General features: G+C 55.6%; 1 protein-coding gene across 1 annotated transcript; it reads right to left on the bottom strand.

Annotated features, from left to right (window-relative positions):
- Positions 1 to 3,003: 3,003 nt before the first annotated feature.
- On the bottom strand, positions 3,004 to 25,187 carry GNA15 (G protein subunit alpha 15). The gene is made up of 7 exons (XM_056113102.1): positions 25,014 to 25,187; positions 19,980 to 20,164; positions 15,054 to 15,208; positions 14,548 to 14,676; positions 10,686 to 10,815; positions 7,448 to 7,601; positions 3,004 to 3,232 (listed from the first exon to the last, which is right to left on the bottom strand). Exons 1-7 carry the CDS (start codon positions 25,156 to 25,158, stop codon positions 3,009 to 3,011), a joined length of 1,122 nt encoding a protein of 373 aa, XP_055969077.1. The 5' UTR covers positions 25,159 to 25,187; the 3' UTR covers positions 3,004 to 3,008.
- Between the last annotated feature and the right edge of the window lie 2,720 nt (positions 25,188 to 27,907).

The raw sequence follows: 27,907 nt of genomic DNA, 5'->3' as shown, positions 1-27,907 counted from the left end.
ACATGCTACCGCTAGAAAGTTTTGCTTTGGGGGACAAGAGCGGTAGTACAGAGGGGAGGGTGCTCGCACGTGGCTGACCTGGGTTAAATTCCTGACTCCCCATAGTGTCCCCTGAGTACCACCAGGTATGATCCCTGAGTGCTGAGCCAGAAAGCACTGCGGGGTGTGATCCCCCAACACCCAAAGCAAAGAAAACAGCCCCTCCTGGCCTCTGTGAAGTTCTGCCTAAAGATGTGTAACAACAACCAGCCCACAAGCAAACTTCAAACCGACTCTGATGGAGGGAGGGTTGATACAAACGGGTGAAATGGGCCAGAATGATAGTACAGCGGGGAGGGCACTTACCTTGCATGCTGCCAACCCAGGTTCTATCCCTGGCATCCCATCGGGTCCCCTGAGCACTGCCAGGAGTGATCCCTGAGTGCAGAGCCAGGAGTAAGCCCTGAGCACCACCAGGTGTGGCACCAAAGCCAAAAACAACAACAGCATGAAACAAAAAGTGTTGAATTATAGTTCCAAGCATTTTAGGCTTAACATTGGGTTGTCCTTTCTCCTCAGCAGGGAACTTAGGTAATTGAATTATACCCACCACAGTGCTTGCTCCTGAGGCACACCCAATTCCACTGGGGCACTCCCAATTCTCTGTTTATCTTTATTTATTTATTTTGCTTTTTGGGGGGATCACACCTGGCGATAAACGGAGGTTACTCCTGGCTCTGCACTCAGGAGCTACTCCTGGCAGTGCTCAGGGGACCATATGGGATGCTGGGAATTAAACCCGGGTCAGCTGCGTGCAAGGCAAATGCACCTATCCACTGTGCTATATCTCCAGCCCCATCTGTGTTTATCTTTAACCTCTCCTTTGTGTTCTTCTTCCCCTGTTAGTCACAAATATCTTCATATCAAACATGGTGACTTGTAAAATCAGACCTTCTGATGGCTCTGGATTTTGTTTAAGTGAAATGCTGCTTTTCTCTTTCCTTTCTGTCCTATGCATATTTTAATTTTAGAGCAATGTTCTTTTTGTATAGACACAGGAAGACAGTTAATGCTATGCTTTTGTAATATGGGCATTAACTGAGTCTGAATATTTACTCCTGGGCATCTGACATATTTACTTGAATTAAGCCTCAGTTGCCCTTAGATGTACCTTACTTCCCACCAAGATATTGGATGGACCTGGGGCAAGCTGTAAACTACCCTAGCTTTGACCTGGGACTGCCTAAGCGCCGTAAAAAGCATAAGTTAAAAGCACGGTCATGGAAAAAACTCTGACATGACCCAAAAAGAAATAATTGAATAAGGACCTTATTAGGGTTAGGACAAACTAAGCTGGCTTGAGGACTGTATTCTGGGAAATATAGTGAGATGTCCCCAGGAAAACCCACCCTTTATGATGAGTCCAGAGGAGAGCCTTTTGAGTTTAATCCAGGGTACAAATAAAAGCATATCTCTCTTATTGTGTTCATACAAAATGACTAGAAATATTATTAAATAATATTTAATAATAAATTTAAGTAAAATTAAGAAGTAAATTTAATATGATTATTTAAACGGATTACCAGTAAAGGAAAGGAGAAAGCAATATGCCCTTCGATGGTGTCCCGCCCTTGGGGAGATCTCCTAGAGGGAATCTAGAATTCCCTAGATGGAATCCAGTCCTTGGGCGGATCTCCTAGAATTCCCCCTGAAGGAGGGGCTTTACATCTGCTCCTTCTTTATGTTCAACCACACCTATGTGTAATTCCTGCCCCCCAATCCTTCACGATTTCTATATAATAATGCTGGTAGATTTGAATAAAGTGTCAGTGGCTACCAGCCTGTGGATCTGTACACTTGTCCATTGGACGTGGAGACAATCATTGGCCCTGAACGAACCAGTGGACCCCAGTCACCACGAAATGGTGACTCAGACAACTGGCACCCAACATGGGGCACCTCAAAATTCAGACCAAAAGGCATTATTTGGGGGGGGATTTTAAAAAACATATTCAGTGCACAGAATTCTTGACTTTGCCAACTCTTGGGTATGTATCAGACTCAAATGCTTTCTTTTCAGGGTCCAGGGATAGTACAGCGGGGAGGGCACTTGCCTTACACACAATCCATTCAGGTTTGATCCCCAGCATCCCATAGGCTCCCAAGCACTGCCAGGAGTGATTCCTGAATGCAAAGCCAAGGTGTGCCCCCCGCCCCCAACAAACAGACAAGGAAAATCTTTCATTTCTCCATCCGTTTCCGCGTCTGTAAACTCGGGTTGTAGGGAAATTTGGGGATGGTCGGCATTGCAGTTTGTAAGTGGGGTGGCCACAGGGTGGGGTACAAACGTGCCCCCAACCTGGGCCCAGGCGACAGGTTGAAGTCCACGTCCCCGATGGCGGGGACCCACACACAGGGGCCTAACAAACGCCCAGGCCAGAAAGAGACAGAGCTTCAGACTTGCATCTTCGAAGTCCAGCCCACAGTGGGAGCAGGGAAGAGGAGGTAAGAAATCCAGAAGGCTGTAGACCGCACACGCCGGTCTGGCTCCCATCCTCGATTTCCCTCGTGCGGACTTAGGCAAGAAAAAGCTGGAGTCATGAGACTCTAGACAGCCGAAAAGGCCGAAAGCGTCTTTCCGGTTCCCCGCCGCTGAAAAGGGAAGTGGGTGTGGCCCAGACCGGAGACGGGAACCAGGCCGCCTCCGCGCCGCTAGGGGGCTCCCGAGCCCGCGGTCCTGAAGGGCCACGCCTCCCTCCTGGGCCGCTCCTTTATCACTCCAGACCCTGCCCAGGATGTATTTCTCAAGTCTGAATCCTGGCCTCCGGAAGGGGAACTGCACACCCTCTTTACAGAGAGGGAAACTGAGTCTAGAGCGGAGCACCCTGGACGTGGAGAAGGCAGAGGGCAGCGACCAAGCCTCTGCTCCCTGGACTCCCTGGTTGCTCTCAGGGCCACCAGGCAGGGTCAGGAGCAAGGGGCAGTGCCTGTGCCTGTGGGTCCCGCATTGATGGGGTGGGGGTCCCGGGTCAGAGCAGGTTGATCTCGTCCAGATAGCGGGCCAGCACGGAGTCCCGCACGTCCTTGAAGACCTTGCGGATGTTCTGTGTGTCCGTGGCGCACGTGTAGTGGCTGAAGAGGCGACGGGAGCGCGCGCTCTTCCGGTCCCCGTCGGCGTCTGCGCAGCCCGCGTACATGCGGGTGTACATGTCCAGGATGAAGCTCTTGGCGGCCTCGACGTCCCGCCTCGGGCCTGGGGGAGCATGGGGGGCGGCAGTCAGGATGCAGGGCTCCAAGCGCGGCAGGGAAACGTCCCTGCCCAGGCGAACCCCCTTCATCCCGCCAAGAGCAACCCCAAAGCCCCAGGATCCGCGTGCCTTGCTGGCCGCTGGATGGCGCCATCTGGTACTTCTCTGGGTCATATGACCCTGACCAGCCAATGGGCGTCTCAAAAACAAACTTCCATGTGACCCGGAATGGACCGATGAGATTCTGCCCTGAAACCCTGGGCAGAGCTGGATTCAAGAGATATCTGGAGGGGATGCGTTTGCATGCAGCTTACCCGGGGGTTCAATCCCCAGCATCTCTAAATGGGGCAGTCCCCTGAGCATCTCCAGGAGAAATTCCTGTGTGCTGAGCCAGTCGTAATCCTTTCCTTGAGCATTGCTGGATGTGGCCCACCCAAAACCAACAAATCTTAAAGGGGGGGGGGGGAGAGAGAGAGAGAGAGAGAGAGAGAGAGAGAGAGCACCCAGACAGAGAAGATGGTCACATGAAATCACATAAAAAGGGAGGCAGATCCTGGAACAATACATTGAAGTCAAGGATTTCTAAGGATTTTTGGTTTTTGTTTTGTTTTGCATTTGGGTCACACCCAGCTATGTTCTGGGTTATTCCCGGCTCTGCACACAGAAATCACTCCTGGTAGGCCCCGGGGCCATATCAGATGCTGGGATTGTATCTGGGTTGACCCTCCTTCCCCACTGGACTTCTTCAAATGATTTCTGTCTAGCTTCTTCCAGAAGCCGGCAATGAGGCCAGGAACAGAATTTCCCTAGATCTTCTGCAAAGAGCCCAGCACCCAACGCCTTGATTTTACATTTCTGGCTTCCTTGGGACTGAAGAGACAGTACAGCAGGCGGGGTGCTTGCTGTATGTGTGGCTGAGCCAGGTTCAATCTCCAGCACCCCACAGGGTTCCCTGAGCCCGCCAGGGATGATCCCTGAAGTCCAAAGTGAGAAATTAACTATGAGCATTGCCGGGTGTGCTCCACTCCCTCAAAAAATAACAAAAACAAACCTCTAGATTTCTGGCTTCCATAATGGTGAGGTAATAAACCTCTACTGTTTCCAGCTCCCAGGAGGAATACCACATGTCACCAGACTCATGGAACCAAAGCCAAGGGGGAACCATCACTTCCTCCTCCCTGGAAGTCGCCCTCAGAACTCAGAGTCTCTTTACCTCCCACCAAGGGAGATTTTGTTTGATCGATTAAGCGGCTATGGTCGGTTCAGAAGCCACCACCCCGTGGCCGGAAGCCTGACCACTCTGCGGCAGCCATGCTGGGGAGAAGCCTGAGTCTTGGGAAGACACCCTTACAAGAAGACATTAGAGGCAGGAGGGTGAGAGGGAAGGGGAGGGAAGGGGAGGAAGGGGAGGATAAGGGAGGAGGATAGGAAGAGGATCAAGGAGGAGGAAGGCAATGGGGAGAAGGTAGAAGAGGATGGGGAGGAGAGGAGGAAGTGGGAGAAGGGGGAGGAGGAGGAGGGAGGAGCAGAGGGGGCCAGATGCATCCTGGGAGGTGGGTGCATACTTAGTATGGGAAAGATAGACCTTCAGATCACGTGACACATTCCTGTTTAGAACTGTTGCAGAGATAAAAAGATTCTCGTCAAGGAGAAGAGGAGATGGAGGTGCAGATAAATATAAAGCTTGGAGAGACAAGACAGAACGATGCCAGCAGAGAACAAGAAGAAAAGAATGGGCTACAGTGTAGCAGAGGCTGGTTTCCTTTCGCTTCAATGCCTGAAGTTCTTCCCTTGGTCAAACAGCTTTCGAGTGACCTTTAACATTTGTGAGCGGTGGGGCCTTGGGAGGGAACCTGGGAATGACTGATGGTGGATGGGTGCTGGAACATTGTGTGTCTAAAACTCAACTGTAAATAGCTTTGGAAATCATGGCACTTGAATAAAAAGCCAACAATTTGTAAAGAAGGGAAGAGCAAAAAGAAGGGAGGAGGGAGAGGAGAAAGTGGGGCAGGAGGAGGGGAAGAATATGGAGGAGGGGGGAGGGGCAGGAGGATGAGCGGGAGTGGGGGGAGGAGGAGGAGGGAGAGGGAGGAGGGAGGGGGAGGAGGAGGGATGCCTAGGAGCACTTCGGTGACAGATGCCTGAGGCCATCTTACTCCATCCACCACCCCACCTGATGATCAGGGATCAATGATAAGCCACCCCCCTCAACTCTTCGCAAATTCTGAACCCACAAAAATGATCAATGAATTGAAACCCAAGCACAAAAATTTGTAAATCTACAACTGTACCTCATGGTGTTTCACTAATAAAAATTAAAAAAAAAATCAATGATAAAGGACTGACTCAGACCCCTAACTTTTTTCCGGGGGGGGGGGGTGTCTTGGTTGGCAATAGGAGAGTGGGGGTACACTTCCTTGTCTCTCTCCCCCTCACCAGGATCCTCTGGGAGAAGTAGTAAATGCCTCCTTTCCGCCCCGGGGTTCTCTGGAACCCGGACAGGCCTTCTTCTTTTTTTTTTTTTTTTGCTTTCTGGGTCACACCAGGCGATGCTCAGGGGTTACTCCTGGCTCTGCACTCAGGAATTCCTCCTGGCGGTGCTCAGGGGACCCTATGGAATGCTGGGAATCAAACCCGCGTTGGCCGAGTGCAAGGCAAACGCCCTACCCGCTGTGCTATCACCCCAGCCCGGGACAGGCCTTCTATAAGGGACACAAGCCCGTGGGCCGCAGAGGTGCTTCAATGCGTTGAGATGCGGGGGCCGAGGTTCAAGCCCCGCACCCCGTAGTCCGCTGAGCGCCGCCAAGAGTGATCTGCGGCACCTAGCTGGGATCAGCGCCCGGACCAAATCATCACGTGTCCAGGAATGACTAAGATACTCGCTGAAAAATGCGTCCCGGCGGTGCGAGCTGCCGAGCATGTCAGGACACGCAGCTGGACGGCTTGAGTAAGACAAGCACAGCCAGACGGGAGAAGCTGGGGAGAGACTGTCACCCATGCCGCCCCTCACTGAACACAAGTCATTGAGTGACACAGGGCAGTGCTGAGAGGGGCCAGAGGACCCGGGCCCCTTTGCCGCCTGGGGGTGCACTGAAGGCCCGGACCCAGCAACATTTTCCCGCCTGCAGGCACCGAGCATGAGATCAGCCTGCCCACGACACGCCCTGCCAGCCACAAGCCCATCGTGCAAACGTGGAACCAGGCGGCTCCGACCTCAGTCACGGAAAAATTGGGGTTTGGGGACACACCCAGAGCTTTTCAGGGCTGCTTCCTCTAGGCTCTGCGCTCAGGGGGGGCTCCTGGCAGGGGAAGAATCTCCAGGAAACCAATAAGAGGTGCTGAGGTCGGCGCGTGCCTTGGACCAGAACTCTCTCTGGTCCCCAGAGCCTTTGCTTTGTGTTTGAGTCGCTCCCAGGGGTGCCCAGGGGCCGCTCGGGTGGGGGAATCTGGGGGGGGGGGTATCTCATCTTTGAGGGCTCATCTCCCCAGCCTTGGTGTTTTTAAAAGACCATCTGATTAGGCATAGAAGACAGGATGAGAAACTATCAGAACAAGAAAAGCGCCTAGGCGCTGGAGCAATAGCACAGCGGGGAGGGCGTTTGCCTTGCATGTGGTCAACCCGGGTTCGATTCCCAGCATCCCATATGGTCTCCTGAGCACAGCCAGGGGTGATTCCTGAGTGCAGAGCCAGGAGGAACCCCTGAGCATCGCCAGGTGTGACCCAAAAAGAAAAAAGAAAAAAAAAAGCAAAAAGAAAAGCACCTAAATGCAGGCCGACACTGCCCAGCGGCTGTCGGGAAAGAAGTTGCCCCCAGCGGAGGCCACTCAGAAGACCCATTTGGGTCTCGCGAGAATCTCTATTGGAGCTCTCGAAATCCTACGGTGTGGGTCTCCCGAGAGTCCAGAAGTGGAGCTCGCTCGTCTGCACGTGGGTCTCGCGAGAGCCTACAGTGTGGGTCTCGCGAGAGTGCATGAGAGGTTCTTGCGAGAGCCTCTGATCTTGGTCTCGCGAGGGTCTTTGGGCAGTCTCGCGAGAGTTCCGTCTAATGCCTTCTGCCCTCGCTGCCTGGATTTATAGCAGGAGACGGAGAAGCGGGGCGGCTGCGCTGTGGGAGGGTCTGGAGTTACCGCGGGTGGGGCCATCTGGGAGACAGCCACTGAGGCCAGGTGGCTGGGGGGTGGGGGCCTGGAAGGGTCTGGAATGTTCTCGAAGAACTCACCCTGGAAACTGGGGAAGTAGGTCGCCAGGTGCGAGGTGGGGATCTTCTCCTCCAGGATGTCGGTTTTGTTGAGGAAGAGGATGACCGACGTGCTTTTGAACCAGGGCAGCTCCAAGATGGTGCCGAAGAGGGCCAGGCTCTCTTTCATCCGGTTCTGGGGGTGGACACAGGCACTGCTCCCGCTGGCCGCCCCCCACCCCCGACGGGAGCCCCCGCTCCATGGAGAGACCCAGGGGAGCCGGCCACCTTCCTGCCCCGTAGGGCGTGGGGGGGCTGTGTGCAACTTCGCTGGTTTTGCAGCTCTTGGTTGCACCCCGCACCGTGCAAATTCTTGTCTGCCTGGAACTTGGGGATGTGGCCTTGCCTGGAAATTGGCCCAGAAGTTAAAAGGATCGTGCCGGCTTGGGTGACCCCCAATCCAAGGATTGGTGCCTTTTTGAATTTTTTGGCTTCTTGGGGGGTCACACCTGGCTCTGCACTCAGGAATTACTCCTGGAGATACTAGGGGACCCTATGGGGTTCCAGGGATGGAACCCGGGTCACTGCGTGCAAGGCAAATACCCTCCCCGCTGCAATATTGCTCCAGCCCCACCCTGGAGCAATATCGGTTCATTCTTAAGGAACCACACTCAGGGCTGGACCGATAGTACAGCAGGTAGGATATTTGCCTTGCACACAGCCGACCTGGGTTTGATTCCCAGCATCCTATGTGGTCCCCTGAGCATCGCCAGTAGTCATTCCTGAGTGCAGAGCCAGGTGTGACCAAAAAGGGAAAAAAAATTTTAAAAAAAGGAACCACAGTCTTGGGAGATGAGATAGTAAAGGGGTTAGGACACAGGTATGCAGCAGAAATCTGATTCTAGCTCCTGCACCTGCCCCTTCCCTATGGCCCCAAGTGCTTGAGGTCACCAACCACCAAGTGGGTGTTGACCCAGGTTATTCCTGACACCGTAAGCCCTCTGGACCATGACTTGGACAATCCCCTTCCAGTGAACACCCCCTTCTGGGTCCGTCCACTGGTAAACAGGCACTCGTGAGGATTAAGAGACAGAAATGAGAGAAAAAAGCATGGGGTGAGGGGGCTTATAGCGTGAGAGATGGAGACCCCTGACTGTCCTCCACGGACCTGTTTACTGCTGGGAGCCAGTAATCAGGAAGCAGAAGACCAACACTCTTTGGTCAGATGCCGCATTGTCACACGTCCAAGGACCTTAGTGGACCTGGACAAACATCTCTGTGCCGGGGCTTTCTCTAGGACAGATGCTTCTGGGAGAGAGAGCAGAGCTAGAGCGGGACAGGACCCCCGCCGGGGTAGCAAGCCGCGTCAGGTGCCCACATTCTGGGTTGAAAAGTCCCATCAGCTACTCATCCTGGGGCTGGAGCAATAGCACAGCGTGTAGGGTTTGCCTTGCACCCGGCTGGCCCGGGTTCGATTCCCAGCATTCCATATGGTCCCCTGAGCACCGCCAGGAGTAATTCCTGAGTGCAGAGCCAGGAGTAAGTCCTGAGCATGCCAGGTGTGATCCGAAAAGCAAAAACAAACAAAAAAAAAACAAAACTACTCATCCTTTGGGTTGGAGCGATAGCACAGCGGTAGGGCGTTTGCCGTGCACGCAGCCAGCCTGGCCAAGCCAGGTTCGTTTCCTCCGCCCTTCTCAGAGAGCCCAGCAAGCTACCAAGAGTATCTCGCCTGCATGGCAAAGCCTGGCAAGTTACCCGTGAGGTATTCAATATGCCAAACACGGTAACAACAAGTCTCAAAATGGAGACGTTACTGGGCCCGCTCGAGCAAATCAACGAACAACAGGAGAACAGTGCTACAGTGCTACTCACCCTTTGCTCCTCTCTTTATCTGTCTGATCCCCAGTATTCCCCGAATGACACCAATCTGGGCCGGAGTGATTGCACAGCGGGGAGGGCATTTGCCTTGCATGCGGCTGACCTGGGTTCGCCCCCCTGCATCCCATAAGGTCCCCTGGGCACTGCCAGGAGTAATTCCTGAGCGCAGAGCCGCGACTAACCCAAGCATCACCCCAAAAGAAAAAAGAAAATAGGCCAGGGACATAACTGCAGACTTCACACTCAAAAGCCCCGGCAGGAACCCTTCCTGGCACCCCACGGTCCCCCAGCACCATTGAGTGTGGCCTATTTTTTTTTTTTTACAACAGAAAATGGAAGAGGCAAACTGGGCCATCTTGCAGGGCCGGGTTCCAGCAAGACGGTCACCGCGGGTTTATCCGCTGCGAGTCAGAATGAGGTTGTCTGGTTCTCAGTGCCCCGACGGTCCGGAAGCAAACGTCACCCCAAAAAGTGAGCACCTCAGTGGCCAGAAGGCGGCCTTTCTAAATAAATGCACGACAGCGGGGCGACGGTCGCCAGGATTTGCCAGACCAGGGCGAGCGTAGGGAGAATCTGGAGCATGAGTGTCCCTGTGTGCGTTCGCGTCCCTGCAAGCATGCGCGCACGTGTCCATGTCGCACATCTCCGTGCGTGTGCTCATTCCTGCAAGCCTGCGTGTGCGTGCCTGTGTGTGAGCTTGTCCGCGTATGTATGCGTGTTCCTGCAAGCATGCGTATGCATGCGTGTGTCCGTGTGCGCGCGTGTCCGTGCGTGCGCACATTCCTGCCAGCACGTATGCATGCCTCTGTGAGCGTGTGTCCGTGTGTATGCATGTCCCTGGAAGCATGCGTATAGGTGTGCATGCGTGCATGGGTCTGTGTGCGCGCATGCCAGCGTGCGCACATTCCTGCCAGCATGCGTGTGCACGCCTGTGTGAGCGCGTGTCCGTGTACGTGTACCCCTGGAAGTAGGCATATAGACGCCCACGCGTGCGCGTGTCCGTGTGTACGCGCAACCCTGCCATCATGCGTGTGCGTGACTGCGCATGCGCGTGTCCGTGTGTATGCGTGTCCCTGGAAACGTGCGTATAGGTGCCCATGCGTGCACGTGTCCGTGTGTGTGTGTGTCCCTGGAAGCATGACTATAGGTGTCCACGTGTGCACATATCCCTGCGTGCAAGTGTGCGTGTGCGTGCGCACCAGAGGTCAGCATCCCTTGCTACGCAGTTTGTATAGTCTGAGCTGGAACGTGAAGTAGGACTTTCAAGGCTGAGGATGAAGGGCAGAGATGCAGGATGTCACAAAGTCTGTTTTCCCCAGCAGTGAAATGGGCTACTGTGTCCCTGACGACCAGGAGAGGACAGGGCGCAACACCCCTGCAGCCCCAGGCGCCTTCTCACCTCTTGGTTATTCTCCTCCAGACACTGGTCGTACTCACTCAGCGACGCCAGGTAGATGAGGGCGATTACATTCTCGAAGCAGTGAATCCACTTCTTGCGCTCCGACTTCTGGCCTCCCACATCCACAATCCTACGGGAACCGGCCCCTTTGAGAGATTAGGCCTTAGCGGGACCCCCTGCCGTGGGGCATGTCCCCCACCCCAGTCACATAGTCAGGACAGCCAGGCGCTAGCTGCCAGATGTACAGCCCGCGTGCGTGGTGCTGGTGGTTTTTTTTTTTTGGTTGGTTGGTTTATTTATTTTGAGGCCGTACCCAGCGATGCTCAGGGCTTACTCCCAGCTCTGTGCTCAGAACTTATTCCTGGTGGTGCTCTGGGGACCCTCTGGGTTGCTGGGATTGAACCCAGGTCGGCCACATCCAAGCCAAATGCCTTCCCTATCCCTCTGGTCCTTGGGGTTCTGTGTTATGTGAAAGCCCAATGCACAGATGAGAACATGGAAGCTTGGGAGGAGAAGGCATTCCTGCCTCTTCGTTTCCTGAGGGGGGGGGGTCTGATTTCTACCCCCTGTAGAGGTAGGGGGTTGGGGAGTGATGCCCCGAACCAGCTCTGGTGCAGGCTGGGTAAAGAAGTGGTGGCTAGAAGGAGACTTGAAGAGCTGTTCCCCCATTCTTGAAACGAGTGTGCTGCATTGGAGCCGGAGCGATAGCCAGCGGGGAGGGCGTTTGCCTTGCACGCGGCCGACCCGGGTTCAATTCCCAGCATCCCATAGGGTCCCCCGAGCACTGCCAGGAGTGATCAGGAGTGATTCCTGAGTGCAGAACCAGGAATTACCCCTGAGCACTGCCAGCTGTGACCCAAAAAGCAAAAAGAAAAAAGAAAAAAAATGAGCTTGCTGTGTTCTTCCCCTGCCCCATATCAGATGTCACACAGGGTTGGGCCAGCCCTGCCCCGACACAACCACAACAAAAGCTGCATCCTCTTGCCTTCCTGTTCCCTCTTCTAGAGAAATGTGGGTCACTGATAACGAAGCTACATCATTTCCCCAACCAGCACCTACCGTTACTCGGGCAGCCGCAGGAAACAGCCCAGACACTTCCGAGGGGAAGGACCTGCCTTGCGCTGACGGCAAATGTCGGGTCGTCCTACCCCTGGGTCCCCAGCAGAATGACGGGCAGAGGCTGAAGCAGCTTGGGGGTTATTATGTGACACCCCCCCACCCTCCCGACTGTTTCCTCTGAGTCCTCACTCCACTGACTGATGGGTCTTCTTGGCCAATAGCAAACTCAAATTTTCCAGCTACATCATCTACTCAAACCAACCTTCTCTTAGATCTCCTCAACCTTGATCTTTACTCCTTGGCCTTTATCCATCCATCCTCCATTGTAATTGTTCCATCCATCTGCCCACCATTCAACCACTCACCAACCCATGCATCCAACTACCCACCCATCCGCCCACTCATCTACCCATCCACCCACTCATCCATCCCTCCATCACTACACCTGCCCATTCATCAGCCCACCCATCCATCCACCCATCCATCTATCTACCCGTCCATCCATCCAACCACCCACCCATCCATCTATAGGTAAATACACCCACTCATCCATCCACCCATCCATTCATCGATGCATTTACCCACCTATTCACTCCCCTAGCCCCCACCCCATCTTTCCAACTCTTCCCCACATTCACCACCTTCCACTCTGCCAAACAGAGCCTGTGATTTGGTGGGTCTCCCGTGTGGTGGAGACAATCCCGCAGCAGCCGGGAGCCTTCCTGGGATGGTCACTGCAAGCCTCAAAGCATGTTTGCGGGGTGGAGTCCAGTGAAAGGATAATTCAACACTGGGGCCCGACCCCCGGCACCAGGCAGGAACCAGTCACAGCTCTGCCTCAAGGCGCAGTGCTGCAGACAGATTTTCCTGAGCTCCCCAGTGACCCTGGAACTCCCAAAGTTAGAAGTTGTTTTAGGGCTGTTGCGATAGCATAGCGTTTGCCTTGCACGCAGCCGACCAGAGTTCGATTCCCAGTATCCCATAGGGCCCCCCAAGCACCGCAAGGAGTAACCCCTGCGCATCGCCGGGTATGACCCAAAACGGAAAAAAAAAAAGTTGCTTTAATCTGGTATTTCCTCTTTCCTTCGGCCTTGACAGCATGTGGCGCTGCCCAGACTCACCCTGTCTGGCACCAGCCTTCTCAGAGCTGATGTCAGCCCGAACTCACCTCCCCATCCTGCATCCGCTGTGATGTCTGCGCCCATCTGCCCTGTTTGCAGGAGAACCCCACTCATCCAAAATGCTCACTTCTGGAGGGGCTTGTGAGACCCTATGGGGTGCTGGGGACTCAGTCCAGATGAGCTGCGTGCAAGGCAAGTGCCTTTCCTGTTGTATTATCTCTCGCTTTCTTTTTTTTTGCTTTTTTGGGTTACACTCAGCGATGCTTAGGGGTTGCTCCTGGCTCTGCACTCAGGAATTACTCCTGGCGGTGCTTGGGTTCAACTCCACCCAGTATCAGATTGAACTTGGGTCGGCCACGTGCAAGGCAAACGCCCTACCCGCTGTGCTATTGCTCCAGCCCCTGTACTATCTCTCTTCAGTTCCTCTTCCCATGGAAATCTTTTTGCTTGTTTTGTGAAGCAAGTTTTTATTGAGCGAAACTTGCCTAGAGAGACGTGAGAGCTCGGGACGGGAGTGATGACATTTGCCTTGCATGTATATGGTCCACATTTGATCTCAGCATTTCACATTAGTCTCCGATTCTGCCAGGAGTGTACCCAAATGCAGAGCCAGGAGTAAGTTCTGAGCACTGCCCGGTGTAGCCCAAAAACCAATAAACAAAAAGAAGGGAAGGGAAGGGAAGGGAAGGGAAGGGAAGGGAAGGGAAGGGAAGGGAAGGGAAGGGAGGAAGGAAGGAAGGAAGGAAGGAAGGAAGGAAGGAGAGGGAGAGGTAGGGAGGAAGGAAGGAAGGAAGGAAGGAAGGAAGGAAGGAAGGAAGGAAGGAGAGGGAAAGGTAGGGAGGAAGGAAGAAAGGGAGGAAGGAAGGGAGGGAGAGAGAAAGAGAAGGAAAGAGGAGGAGAAAGAAAGAGTGGAGAAAGAGATGCGAGAGGAGAGAAAGGGCAAATATGTGTTCAAGAGAGAACTTGGGCTTCTCCAGAGTGGATAAAGCAAAGAAACAGAAAAGCAAGAGAAGTGTGTTTTCAAGGGGACCATATGGGATGCTGGGACTCGAACCCGGGTTGGCCAGCATGCAAGGCAAATACCCTACCTGCTGTATTATCGCTCCAGCCCCCCACTGTCATTTCTTGCTGCTATTTTTTTTAATCTTTGGGTCACACCCAGCAGTGCTCAGGGCTTACTCCTGGCTCTGCACTCAGGAATTATTCCTGATGAGCTTGGGAGACTATATGGGATGCCGGGGATCAAACCCAGGTCAGCTCCGTGCCAGGCAAGTGCCCTGTCTGCTGTCTGAGCACTCAGCCTTCCCATTGTCCTTTTTGACTCTGTTCTAATTCACACACTTCTCTGGCTCCTGCCCATTCTACATCCAAAACCATTCTTGTAGCACTCACTCATTTCCAGCCCCGTGTCCACCTCGCTGGCTCTGACCAACCCCTCCTGCCTGACCCACGGCTCCCTCTCATCATCTCTGCAGGGTCCACTCTGAGCTTGCAGGCCCTGAGGCAGAGGTCTGTCTCGCTCCTTCCCAAACATCCCTCAAAGACTGCCCACGGCAAACTCCTATTCATCCCGCAATACCCTAAACCCAACGCCCCCTCTTCCAAGAAAACACCTCCTCTTCCAGCAGCCCCGAGGGCCCCTGCTTCCTCTACCCCTCCCCGTTCCCAGACCATGTGCTCACCGGAGGTTGGTTTTCTGCACGGAGAAGCAGTATTCATTGATGCCAGTGGTGGGCATGCGACTTCGGAGCACGTCCTGTGCGGTAGGGACATAGCTCTCCTCAGAGATGCGGTCCAGGTGTGACAGATAGCTGTGGAGTAGAGTCCTGAGACCTGTCCTTGCTGCCCAGAGCCCCTCCCCAGGGAGAGAGAGCCCTCTGGCGGGGGTGAGGAGGGGCAACAAGGATCCAGGAGCACTGCTTTGAGAGCATCCTGGGAGCTGGGAGCAGCAGTGGATCCTCAGGGGCAGCCTCACCAGGGCTGGGCATCACCATCCACTGTCTGTCCACCAGGGACCACCAGGGACACAGTTCCCTGGAATCAATGGCACCGAGAGCAACACCCTCCCTCCCACCGCCGGTGGCCACCCCATGGCCAGTCCAGGCCCTCCTGTGCACATCCCTCCCCCGGACTGGTGGCTGGCCTGGGGACAGGCCCCTTCCCCGTGGCCGGTAAAGCCCAGACTCACTATATAGCCGAGTCCAGCAGATGGAACTCCCGCCGGCGCTCATAGCAGGCACGGACACCCGCGTCCCTCCACAGGTACTGCATGGCCACGGCGAAGCGCCTCTCGAAGCTGGTCACCTTGTAGGGGTCCTGGCTCATGACGAGGCTGGCGTGGCGCTGCGGGGGTGGGGGGCGGGGTCAGAGCAGCCGCGGAGGGGGCTCTGTCCGCTGTGCTCAGCCACAGCGGGGGCTGCAGAGGGCACCGGGCAGGTCCGATGCCAGCCGCGCCCACGGTTGTGGATCGGTGTGCATACGCCCCGCACGCGGGCACGGGGGGGAGTGTGTGTGCCCCTCTGCCTCGGTCCACGGGCGTGCTGGTCCGTGTGAGTGAGTTATGGGTTTGCGTACCAGTTGTGGGTTTGTGTGTGAATTGTGGCTTTGTGTGTGAATTGACCGTGCACGTGAATTGTGAGTTGTGCGTGAATTGTGGGTTTGTGCATGAATTGCGGGTTTGTGTGTGAACTGAGTTTGCGCGTGAAGTGTGGGTTTGCGCGTGAATTGTGGGTTTCCACATACCAAGAGTCTGGGCTTCTGGGGGACAGTGTCTATTCACGGGTGGGGGTGTATCCACACAGCAGGTGGCGCTCTGTGTGTGTGTGTGTCTGTGTGTGTGTGCACAGAAGAGTTCACTCACATGTCAGCACGCATGTGCAGGCAGCGCTGTACTCAGGCATGCACACCTGTGCCCATGCGCACACACAGAGTACACACACTTGGGCGTGTGCCATGCTCCACGCGGGCCGCTGAGTGCCCCAGGAACCGCCCATGTGCTTGTGAGCGTTTGCGTGAGCATGCCCATGAAGCCCACGTGGGCCATGAGTGTGCGTGCTCACGTGTACCAGGGGAGTGTGAGGAGTATCTGCACTCCTGAAAATCCGGCCCCCAATCCCTCCAACACCACTGACTTTTTTGGGGGGGTGACGCCCACACCTGGCCCTGGTGATGTTTGGGGCTGACTCTGGCTCTGCTCAAGGATCACTCTTGGGGATGCTCAGGGGACCCTAAAGGTCCAGGGATGGAACCCGGATCAGTCGAGTCCCAGGCCAGCGCTCCCCCCACGCCCCCCTCCCCCCGCTGTATAACGTGCTGGGGCCCGATGCCACTGACTGTTGGCAAGAGGTTGGGTGAGGGCTGGAGCGATAGCACAGAGGGGAGGGCGTTTGCCTTGCACACGGCCCACCCGGGTTCAATTCCCAGCATCCCACAAGGTGCCCCAAGCACTGTCAGGAGTAATTCCTGAATGCAGAGCCAGGGGTAACCCCTGTGCAATGCCAGGTGTGACCAAAAAAAAAAAAAAAGAGGTGTGGGTAAGCTCTGGGGCTGCAGTGGTAGGACTCATGAGGGATCCTGAATTCAATCCCTGCACTCAACAAATACCCATGGGGGCGCTGGAACCATAGCTCAGTGGGGAGGGCACTGGCTTTGCACATGACTGACCTGGGTTTGATTCCCAGCACTCCATATGGCCCCGAGAGTCAGCCAGAAGTAACCCCTGAGCACTGCTAATTGTGTCCTCCCCCACCAAAAAAAAAAAAGTTCCGGGGTCCCAGACCTGTTACCCCGGCCCCTGCACCAAGCTAGACCAGCACTAACGCTTCTCCATGGGGCAAGTAAGCGGGGTGGGAGGAATGCAGCAGGAAGAAAGTGGCCCCAAGGGGTTAGAGAGATAGCACAGAGGGCAGGGTGTTTGTTTTGCACGCGAGTGACCCAGATTCGATCCCTGGCATCCCATGGGGTCTCTTGAGCATCATCAGGTATGAGTCCTGAGCACAGAGCCGGGAGTCAGCTCTGAGCACAGGGTTGGGAGTCATCCCTGAGCACAGGGCTGGGAGTCAGCCCTTTTGGAGGTTAACTCTTCACCCGGAGGTACTCGGAGACGAGTAAACATAGTCTTTGGGTTTGTGGCCCAGCCATGCCCGCTTGCGCTCATGGGCGCCCTGTACTATCAGGTGATGGGACAGAGACCCTCGCAGACTCAGCTGACGGCCCCCAGGGGGACAATGTCCACAGAAGGCGGCTCTGTGCTATCCGCCTGCTTGGGAGTCCGGCCCTCACTCTGTGAGAAGCTGCCTTTGTATTTCAAAAGGAATTTCAAAACATGAAATTTTTTGAAAAGCACAAAAATATGATCCCAAGTTTGAAAAAATAAATGCACCCTGGACCCAGGAGAGAGTGCAAGGTGCTGGGGGCAGATCTGCAGGGGAGTGGCCCAGGTGTGAGTCCTGAGTCACACCGGGTTCCCCCCAACCCCAGCACCGCCAGGCCAGGAGTGATCTCCTGAGATCAGACAGCTCTGGCTGTGGCCCCTACACAAAAGCCAAACAACACACACACAGGTGAGCAAAACAAGCCAACATTCTTCTTCTTTTCCTTCCTCTTTTTTTTTTGTTTGTTTGTTTATTCCGGGGACCACACCTGTTGCTCACTGCTCAGCGCTGACTCCTGGCTCTGCACTCAGGGATCACTTCTGGCGGATTTGGGGGACCCTACGGCATGTCAGGTATCAACCCTAGCTCATCTGCATGCAAGGCAAGCGCCCTCCCACCCTGCGTCATTGCTATGGCCCCAGAAATTTCCAGTTCTAATGAGCACTCTGTGGTGATCGCCGGCCATTGAAATAAGACAGGAAAAAACGCAGCATCGGGGCTGGAGCAATAGCACAGTGGGGAGGGCATTTGCCTTGCACGCGGCTGACCCGGGTTCGATTCCCAGCATCTCACAGGGTCCCCCGAGCACCGCCAGGAGTAATTCCTGAGTGCAGATTCAGGAGTAACCCCTGAATCGCCAGGTGTGACCCCAAAACAAAAACAAAACAAAACAAAAAAGACAGCAGCATCTGGGAGAGTTCATTACGCTGTCACTGTCCAGGGATGGAATGTTCTATGCAGAAAATCCGGCGTTGCTTAGCAATGAAGTATGGGATAGCAGTATGGGCAGGCAATTTTAATGAGGCCCTTCATTCAAAAAGAAAGCACACTGCACCTGTGTTCGTTGCTAGCCTAATTAGTGGGCTTTGACCAACTTTCTGTTTCTTTAATTTTAATTTTATTTTATTGTTAGTTTTTTGGGTCACACCCAGAAATGCTCAGGGGTTACTCCTGGCTCTGCACTCAGGAATTACCCCTGGCGGTGCTTGGGAGACCCTATGGGATGCTGGGGATCGAACCCGGGTCAGCCGCATGCAAGGCAAATGCCCTTCCCACTGGACTATCTCTCCAGTCCATCAGTTTTCTGTTTGTTTTGGGGCCATGCCAGGCAGTGCTCAGGGAGTTCCTGGCTCTGTGCTCAGGGCTGCTCCCAGTGAGTTTAAGAAATTTTAAGGGGCCAAGAGACAGTACAGCTGGCAGGATGCTTGCCTTGCAAGCGGCTGACCCTGACTTTGATCACAAGCATCCCATATAGTTCCTCCAAGCATCTGCAGGAGTAGTAATTCCTGAGTGGGGATTCAGGGGGAGCCTTGAGCATCACCGGGTGTGACCCAAAAAAGAAAAAAAGAAAAAGAAATTTTAAATCCGGGTCTGGAGTGATTGTTTAGTGGGGAGGGCACTTGCCTTGCACACGGCTGACCCGGGTTTGATCCCCGATATCCCATACGGTTCCTTGAGCCCTGCCAGTAGTGATCCCTGAGCACAGAACCAAGGAGCACAACTGAGCACAAACAAACGAACAAACAGAACACTTGCCTTTCATGTAGCCGGCCCTGATTGGATCCCTGGCACTGCTGCCCCCAACCCGAGCGTCGCTGCCTGTGACCCCAAAGCTCCCCCCAAAGTGTCCCAGGTCACCCCCAGCTCTGTCAGCCCTCGCATGATGGCATTTGCCTGCTTGACTGAGAATCACTGGACAGAGAGCCCAACTTTCTGTGGAAAAGGGCTTAATTATTATTAATTTTTTAAAGGATTCCCTGGGGCTGAAGCAATAGCACTGCGGGTAGGGCCTTTGCCTTGCACGCGGCCAACCAGGGCTTGATTCCCAGCATCCCATATGGTCCCCTGAGCACCACCAAGGGTAATACTTCTGAGTGCATGAGCCAGGGGTAACCCCTGTGCATTGCCAGGTGTGACCTCAAAAAGCAAAAAATAAATAAATAAAATAGTCAAATGTCTAAAAAAAAAGTCCTTCCTGGGGGCTGGAGTGATAGTGCAGCAGGTAGGGCACTGGCCTTGCATGTGGCCAATCCGGGTTCGATTCCCAGCATCCCATAGGGTCCCTGAGCACCACCAGGGGTGATTCCTGAGTGCAGAGCCAGAAGTAACCCCTATGTGTCACCGGGTGTGACCCAAAAAGAAAAAAAAAAAAGGATTCTCAGGTGGGAGTGATAGTACAATAGCTAGCGCGTTTGCCTTGCATGCAGCTGACCCAGGTTCGATCTCCAGCATCCCACAGTGGGCAAGCACCTCCAGGAGTGATTCCTGAATGCAGATCCAGGAGGAACCCCTGAGCATCTCCGGGTGTGACCCATAAAGCCAAAAAAAAAAAAATTCCTAATGGCCATTTCAGGATTTCCGGATTTCTTACATGACACAAATACATGAAAAGCTGCATCGGTCCTCGTGGGTGGAGTAGTGCCCCACAGAGTCGCCCTTGGCTAGGAAGGCTGAGATCGCAGATGTGGGAGTTGATTGACAAGGGCGGAGCCACTGCAGCCTCTTCGTGGCTTGAGGAGGGCAGTGCCACCACAGCAGCCCCGTGCCTCCTGCGGGCATGTAGGCTGTGGCTGAACTGTCTAGAGGTGCCTGAGGCCCATTACACTGTGACTTACTTCCCTCCCCACTTCTAGAAGCACACACACGTCCACGGTCATGCCTGCCTGCGCCCAGCACATCACCACGTGCGTCTTGATACCACTGCTCCATCGAGATCCCCCAGGACTGCGCAGGACCCTCACCTCACTCTGCAGCCGACTGAAGGGGATGCACAGCCGCTCCCGGGCCTCGAGCAGGGCCTGCATGCACACGAAGATGTTCTGGTAGACCAGCGGCCGGAAGCCCCGGCGGTCCTCCTCTGAGTAGCCGGCGCCGTGGATGATCCGCATCTGTTTGATGAAAGTGCTCTTCCCGCTCTCGCCCGGGCCTGGGGACAGACACACACAGTTCAGCCCCAATGCTGGGACCCAGGGCGGGGACTTACACCCACACGTGTGAAGGGTTGGGGGGGCCGGGGAGAGGGTCTTTATTTTTTTTTATTAGTGAAACACCATGAGGTACAGTTGTAGATTTACAAATTTTTGTGCTTGGGTTTCAGTTATACAATGATCGAAAATGATCTTAAACCCATTCACATGCCTTGTCTCATTTCCTATTGTTGCATTTATTTATACTTATGTTTTGTGGGTTTTTTTGGGGGGGTTGTTTTGTTTTTTGGGTCACACCCAGCGATGCACAGGACAGGGGTTACTCCCAGCTCTGCACTCAGGAATTACTCCTGGCGGTGCTCGGGGGACCCTATATGGGATGCTGGGAATCGAACCCGGGTCGGTCACGTACAAGGCAAATGCCCGCCCTGCTGTGCTATCACTCTGGCCCTTGTTTTGTGTTTTGGACCACACACCTGGCGATGCTCAAGGCTGACTCCTGTGAGGCAAGCATTGTACTCACTGGATTATCTCTCCAGCCCTGATGCACTTATTTTTCATTTGGGGGACACCCACCCCCGGGCAATGCTCAGGGGTTACTCTGCACTCAGGAATCGAAACCGGGTCGGCTGCGTGTGAGGTGCGCGCCCTCCCCCATGTGCCGTGGCTCCGGCCCCATGATTTCCCATTTACTTCTCACATGGTTCCTGCTGATGGTGTTGGCCTTGTTTACAGGGCTGAGTGGATTCAAAAGTCCCTTGAGGGGCTGGAGAGATAGCACCACAGGTAGAGCGTTTGCCTTGCACGCGGCTGACCCGGGTTTGATTCCCAGCATCCCATAGGGTCCCCCAAGCACCACCAGGAGTAACTCCTGAGTGCAGAGCCAGGAGTAACCCCTGTGCATTGCCGGGTGTGACCCAAAAAAAAACGTCCCTTGAGGTCGGAGTGATAGTACAGCAAGTAGGGTGCAGCCCACCCAGGTTCAATCCCCGGCATTCCATATGGCCCTCTGAATGCCACCTGGAGTAATTCCTGAGCACAGAGCTAGGAGTCAGCCCTGAGTACAGCCAGGTGTCCCCCACCACCACCACATAAAAAGTTTTCTGGTGGGGGCTGGAGTGATAGCACAGCAGGTAGGGTGTTTGCCTTATATGTGGCTGACCCAGGTTCGATTCCCAGCATCCCATAGGATCCCCCGAGCACTGCCAGGAGTAATTCCTGAATGCAAAGCCAGGAGTAACCCCTGTGCATCACCGGGTGTGGCCCAAAAAGAAAAACAAAAAACTAAAAAAAAGGTTCTCTGGTGGACAGAGGATGAATGCATTTGCCTTGCATGTGGTAAACCTGGTTTGGACTCCCCAGCACCACATATGGTACCCCAGGAGTGGTCCCTGAGCACAGAATCAGGAGTGACCACTCCTCCCTCCGCCCCAAATAAAAGAGAGAGGGAGAAGACTCTTTGCTTACTCTCAGAAGCTGACCCAGTTCAACAAAACTGGGGACCCACTGGTTCAGTTCTTGCTGAGGCAAGGCATGCCCCCAGCCCCACCTCACCCTACGACTTCCAGGGCAGAGGAAGCTGTCGGCAAAAGCCAACAGTCTTTGCTGTCTGGCTGGCTTTTTTGGGAGAAAACGGCTGGGGAGGGGGGTGGGTTCCAAGGGAAGGCACGGAAGAGCTAGCAGACGGTCCCTGGGTCTGGTCTACTTATGGCGCTGACTGTTCTATTGTCTGCTCCTATAAGCAGGTTCCATCCTGGGCATCCCTGGGACCGCCGGGAGTAAGCCCTGAGCACCGGCGAGTGCGGCTCTGGCCCGCAAACCAACACATAAGTAATCTCAGGCAGAGAAAACTTGACCCTGCTAGAGTCATTTTCTTGGCTTCTTCTTCTCTTCCTTCTCCTTCTCCTTCTTCTCATTCTTCTTCTTCTCCTTCTTCTTCTTCTTCTTCTTCTTCTTCTTCTTCTTCTTCTTCTTCTTCTTCTTCTTCTTCTTCTCCTCCTTCTCCTCCTCCTCCTCCTCCTCCTCCTCCTCCTCCTCCTCCACCTCCTCCTCCACCTCCTCCACCTTCTCCTCCCTGGTAGAGTCATTTTTTAAAATTATTTCTTCTTCTTCTCCTTCTCCTTCTTCTTCTTCTCCTTCTTCTCATTCTTCTCCTTCTTCTTCTCCTCCTCCTCTACCTCCTCCTCCTCCTCCTCCTCCTCCTCCTCTTCCTCCTCCTCCTCCACCTCCTCTCCTCCTCCTCCTCCTCCACCTTCTCCTCCCTGGTAGAGTCATTTTTTAAAATTATTTCTTCTTCTCCTTCTTCTCCTTTTCCTTCTCCTCCTCCTCCTCCTCCTTCTCATCCTCCTCCTTCTCCTACTCCTCCTTCTCCTACTCCTCTCCTCCTCCTCTCCTGCTCTGTGCTCAGAATGACTCCTGGTGGTGCTCAGGGGACCTCTATGGGATGCCGGGGATCGAACCCGGGTCGTCAGTGTGCAAGGCAAATGCCCGCCCCACTGGACTATCGCTCCAGCACGCCAGAGACATTTTCAGGAAGGAAATAGAAACGTGTTCAGGAGAGGACTGTAGCTCACGGTTGTGTGATGGAAGCCTTGGGTTGGCTGGGAAGGCACCTCTGATGCCAGGATGAGGAGAAGCGACATATGGGGGCAGGGGAAGGCCGTGCAAAGGCCCTGGGGTAGCAGTAGTGTGAAAGGGAGGCCTTTAAGAGCTGCTGCAAAGGATGGACGGGGAGAGGAGGGAGGTGCTCAGGGCCTGGCCACTAGGGACTTTGTGCCCAGCCCCCAGGTGGGCCTGTAGGGGAATAGGGGGCGGGGTGGGGGTGACCTGGGGGAGGCTGGCTCCGAGCTCACGAGCGCCCCCTAGTGGCCGCGGTCAGAAGACAGCCTGCCCCTCCCCCCTGCAGAACTTTCCGCGGCCCGGGGCGAGGCTCCCTCCCAGGGACACGAGGGTTCAGGGGCCAGAAGGAACTGGAACACGAAAAAACGGGAAGGTCCGTCCCGAGGCGGCTTCGAAAGAAGAAATGGGAGGGGAGGAGGGGAGGCTGTGGGGGGCGGGGAGAAAGGGGGTTCGGCCTGCATGCCCCACCAGGGGCCCCCTGGAGTCCCCGACCCTGCCCATCCCGCTGTACTCCCAAGGATAGCAGCTGGGGGTGGGGAGCAGGAGAGGTGGGGGGGGGGGGGAAGGAGACGCGAAGGGGCACAGATCACTGCTCGGCTTTCTTTTTTGGGGGGGGGGGGGTCACACCCGGCCATGCACAGGGGTTACTCCTGGCTCTGCACTCAGGAATCACTCCTGGTGGTGCTCAGGGGACCCTATGGGATGCTGGGACTCGAACCCGGGTCAGCCGCTTACAAGGCAAACGGCCTCCCCGCTGTGCTATCGCTCCCGCCCCTGTGATGCTTTTTCTAAGGATGTACGAAGCTGGAGAGCACGCTCCATGGGGGAAACTGAGGCACATGCCAGGAACCTTCTAATTTTTTTTTTCGTTCACACCTGGCGATACTCAGGGCTGACTCCTGGTTCTGTTTTCAGGGATCACTGCTGGAGAGGCTCGCTGTCGGCACCTACTGGGTGCCAGGGATCGAGCCCAGGTTGAAGGGTGTGCAAGGTAAACGCCCTCCCCACTGCCTTATGGTCCCAGAACCAGCTCATGCTGATGTCAGACAACAGTTTGATTGATTTCCTCTACTGTTGCATGAAAACAAATCCTGGTGTCCACCCTGAAGGTGGAGGCAATGTGCGTGGATCCTTCTTGGCCCATTGTCGGGAAGAATTCCACAGCTGCAACCCTTTATGTTATTCTATTTTGATGTTATTCTATTTTGGGAAACACACCTGACAAGTGCTCAGGGCTGACTCCTGGCTCAGTGCTCAGGCCTCATTCCTGGCTCAGTGCCAAGGCTCACTCCTGGAGGGCCTCTGAAGACCCTGTAGGATGCTGGGGATTGAAACCAGGTTGGTCACATGCAAAGCAAACGCCCTCCTCAGTGTACGATCACTCTAGACCCTCTCTTTTTCCCCATTTTTATTTTGTTTTGGGCTGACTCCTGGCTCACGCCTAGCAGAGCTCAGGAGACCTTCTAGAGTCCTGGGGATTGAACCTGGGTTGGCTGTGGGCTTGGCAAATGCTCTCCCTGCTGTCCTATCGGAGACCACCTTTTTTTGTATTTAAAACGCTTTCTTGGCGTCGGAGCAATCGTACAGTGTGTAGGGTGTTTGCCTTGCACGCGGCCGACCCGGGTTCAATCCCCAGCATTCCATAGGGTCCCCTGAGCACCGCCAGGAGTAATTCCTGAGTGCATGAGCCAGGAGGAACCCCTGTGCATCGCTGAGTGTGACCCCATAAAAAAGCAAAAAAAGGGGCTGGAGCGACAGTACAGCGGGTAGGGCATTTACCTTGCACGCGGCGGACCCGGGTTCGATTGCCAGCATCCCATTGCCCCCGAGCACCGCCAGGAGTAATTCCTGAGTGCAGAGCCAGGAGTAACCCCTGTGCATCGCTGGATGTGACCCCAAATAAAAAAGCAAAAAAAAAAAATCCTCCCTCGTCCAGCTGGAGGGGGCGGAAGGGGAGAGGCAGGGAGCGGGGCGCGGGACCCTCGTACCCCGGCGGGGAGCGGCAGGCGGGGAGGCGGGCGCGCCCCGCGCCTCATTCCTTTCCCCTGACGCCCGGCGGGGAGCCGGTCGGGCGGGCTGGGCCGGGCGGGCTGGGCGCTCGGGGCCGGGAGGGGGAGCGGGCCAACTCCCCGCGCCCCTGCGAACCCGCCCGTCCTCGCTCCGCTTTGGACGGACGGGGGTCCCGCGGGCCGGGGAGGGGGTGCAGGCGCGCGACCCCCCTCCACTCACCCAGCAGCAGGAGCTTGAGCTCGCCTCGCTCGCGTCGCTTCTGCTCCAGCAGCTGCCGGCTGATCTCCTGGTCCAGGCGCGCCGCCGCCTTCTCGTCGTCCGTCAGGCACCAGGGGCAGCAGCGCCAGGCCAGCGAGCGGGCCATGGTCCAGTCACGGGGCGCCCGGCGGCATCGTCCCCCCCCCCGCCGCGGCCCCCGGGGCTGGCCCGGCTCCCCACCCCCCCACCCCCCGACGCGCGGGGCCCGGGAAGGCGCACACGTCGGACCCGCGCGCTCCAGCGCCGCCGCCGCCGCCGCCGCCGCCGCCTTCCTCCTCCTCCCCCGGGGACGCGCGGGGGACCCGCCCCGGCCGCGCCCGCCTACGGGCCGCCGGGATGCGGAGCTGGCCCCGGGCAGGTGCGCCCCGGCTGCGATCGGACCCCAGAGCAGAGGAGGAAACTGAGGCACGGGGCCGGGGGTGGGGATGGGGATGGGGGGCGAGGCGCACGGGGAGCGCGGTCCGCGCGCTCCAGGCGGGGAAGGAAAAGCGGTTTTAATAAATTGAGGGGTTTTCCCAGCCGGCCCTGAGCACCGCTGGGGGTGGCCCCAAACACCCCCGAACTTTTTTTTTTGGGAATTAAAAACATTAAAATAGGAGGCTGGAGGAAGAGCGCAGCGGGGAGGGCGTTTGCCTTGCACGCGCGGCCGACCCGAGCACCGCCAGGAGTAATTCCTGAGTGCATGAGCCAAGAGGAACCCCTGAGCATCGCCGGGTGTGACCCCCCCCCCAAAAAAAATTAAAATTAAGTTAAGGACCCGAGCGGTGGTGCAGAGCGCGCAAGGGGAACGTTTGCCTTGCTCGGGGCCCACTCGGGTTCCATCCCTGCCATCCAGGAGGGTCCCCTCATCCCTGATGCCCTTGGGGAGGGACCCTGAGCACCTGTCGGGGGTGGGCCCTGAAACGAACAGAGCAAAATTATTTTCTTTAAAGGAGCTGAGAGAGAGAGGGGGGGGGCGCGCGAGGGGAGGGCGCAGTGGGCCTGGGGTTGATCTGCAGCACCCCATATAGTCTGGGAGCCCCACCGGGTGTGGCCCAAAACCCAGCAGAAAATTAAGTAAATAAGTGCAATTAATTAAGAAAATTAAGTGCAGGGCGTAAGGTGGGGAGTTGGGAAGGAGGCCGGAGGGAGGAAAAATGTTGGGGTGCGGTGGTGGATTTGGGGAGGGGGCTTCAAGGAAAGGTAGCCTGAGACATGCCATCCAGGAGGCAGAAGGGGGGCCTGTGGGTGGGGAGACACCGTCAGTCAAGGGCCCTTGAGCCCCGAGGCGCCCCCAGGCCTTCCGGAGGGGGATTGATTGCTCTGCAGTTTCTTCGAGGTGCTGGTGAAGTTCCCGGCACCCTAAAAATTCCTGGCATTCTGAGGGAAATACCTGCTTCTCCCCCACAGTCTGCCAGGCCATAGAAGGTTCTGGAAGGCTGAATGCCCTCTATCCTGGGGCTCTGGTGTGTGTGTGTGTGTGTGTGTGTGTGTGTGTGTGTGTGTGTGTGTGTGTGTATGTGCGCGCGCGCGCGCGGTGCACGGGTGCACGTTCCCGCGTGTTAGGGATCCCCCAGGCCGCCGTGGTGGCGCACAGTGCCGGGGCGCCCCTCCCCCAGCTCAGCCCCTGCCGTTCCTTGCGGTTTTTCAGGGCTGTTGATTCATAATGGGAAGTGTGGAGGGCCCCCAACCCCAGCCGCTGACAGGGAGTTATTACAGACCCTGCTCGCCCCGGGGACTCTCCTGCCTCCAAACCGGAGGTTCTAAGCAGGAGGGGACCCTGAGGCACAAGAACCGGGGTGGGGTGGGTCTTTCCCCAGGTCAGGTGAAGAAAAGCAGAAATTAGCACCGGCCATGCCCCCATGCCGGGCAGGAGGGTCCCTCCGGGAGAGAGCACCACTGGGCAAGCCGGGGAGGCGGCTGCAGGGTTTGTGGGGGCTCCTGCCGGCTCTGGACGTCCCCCTCCTGCCCTCCTGGTACCCCCCCTTTTCACACAGATCTGCCTTCTATCTAGTTCCCCAAAATAGGGCCTCTGCTTCCTGACATGTGCCAACACGCCTGACAGATGAGTTCATGGGGGAAATGAGAGAGAGAGAGAGAGAGAGAGAGAGAGAGGAAGAAAGTAGAGAAAGGGTGGGAAAGGAAGGAGAGATAGAAAGAAAAGAAAGGAAGAGAAAAAGAGAGAAAGAAAGTAAACAGGAGGAAGAAAAGAGGGAGAGACAGGAAGAGAAAAGAGAAAGAAAAACAGGGAAAGCAAAGAAGGAAGGAAGAGAAGAAAGAAAAGAGAGGAAGAAGAAAAAGAAAATAAAGAGGAAGGGAGGAAAGAGAAAGAAAGAGAGAAAGAAAGGATAGAAAGAAAGAAAGAAAGAAAGGGAGGGAAAGAGAGGAAGAAAGGAAGAAGGGAAGGAAGGAAGGAAGGAAGGAAGGAAGGAAGGAAGGAAGGAGGAAGTGGCTGTGCATGGGTGCTGGGGTGCAGGTCAGACCCTAGACACCCTGGGGTCCCCAGGGCACTATAAGAGAGACCCCTGAGCACCTTCGTGTGCTTTCCCCAAGCCAAAGGAGAACAGGAGGTGCTCTCATGCAGGAAGCACTGTTTGATCCCAGCACCCTTGGGTCGAGAGCATTGAGACAAGAGTAGTAACATCTCTGAGTAGTAAGGCATGACTCCAACCCCCAATAACTGCTTTGAAATCCAGGGGCTGGAGCGATAGCACAGCGGGTAGGGTGTTTGCCTTGCACGCGACGGACCCGGGTTTGATTCCCAGCATCCCATAGGGTCCCAGGAGTAATTCTTGAGTGCAGAGCCAGGAGTAACCCCTGAGCATCGCCGGGTGTGACCCAAAAAGCAAAAGCAAAAAAAAAAAAAACTGCTTTGA

The sequence above is a fragment of the Sorex fumeus genome, unplaced genomic scaffold (genome assembly GCF_029834395.1).
Source record: "Sorex fumeus unplaced genomic scaffold, SorFum_2.1 ptg000019l, whole genome shotgun sequence".
Lineage (NCBI taxonomy): Eukaryota > Metazoa > Chordata > Mammalia > Eulipotyphla > Soricidae > Sorex > Sorex fumeus.
Note: the sequence above shows the minus strand (reverse complement) of the source record. Positions and strands in the feature narration are given on the sequence as shown.

Excerpts from the sequence above, each read along its gene's own strand:
- GNA15 (XM_056113102.1), bottom strand. The coding sequence starts at position 25,158 with ATGGCCCGCTCGCTGGCCTGGCGCTGCTGCCCCTGGTGCCTGACGGAC. Across the intron at positions 10,816-14,547 it reads GTGCAGAAAACCAACCTCCG|GATTGTGGATGTGGGAGGCC; the intron begins GTGAGCACATGG and ends CGGTTCCCGTAG. Across the intron at positions 7,602-10,685 it reads TGGAGGAGAATAACCAAGAG|AACCGGATGAAAGAGAGCCT; the intron begins GTGAGAAGGCGC and ends GTCCACCCCCAG.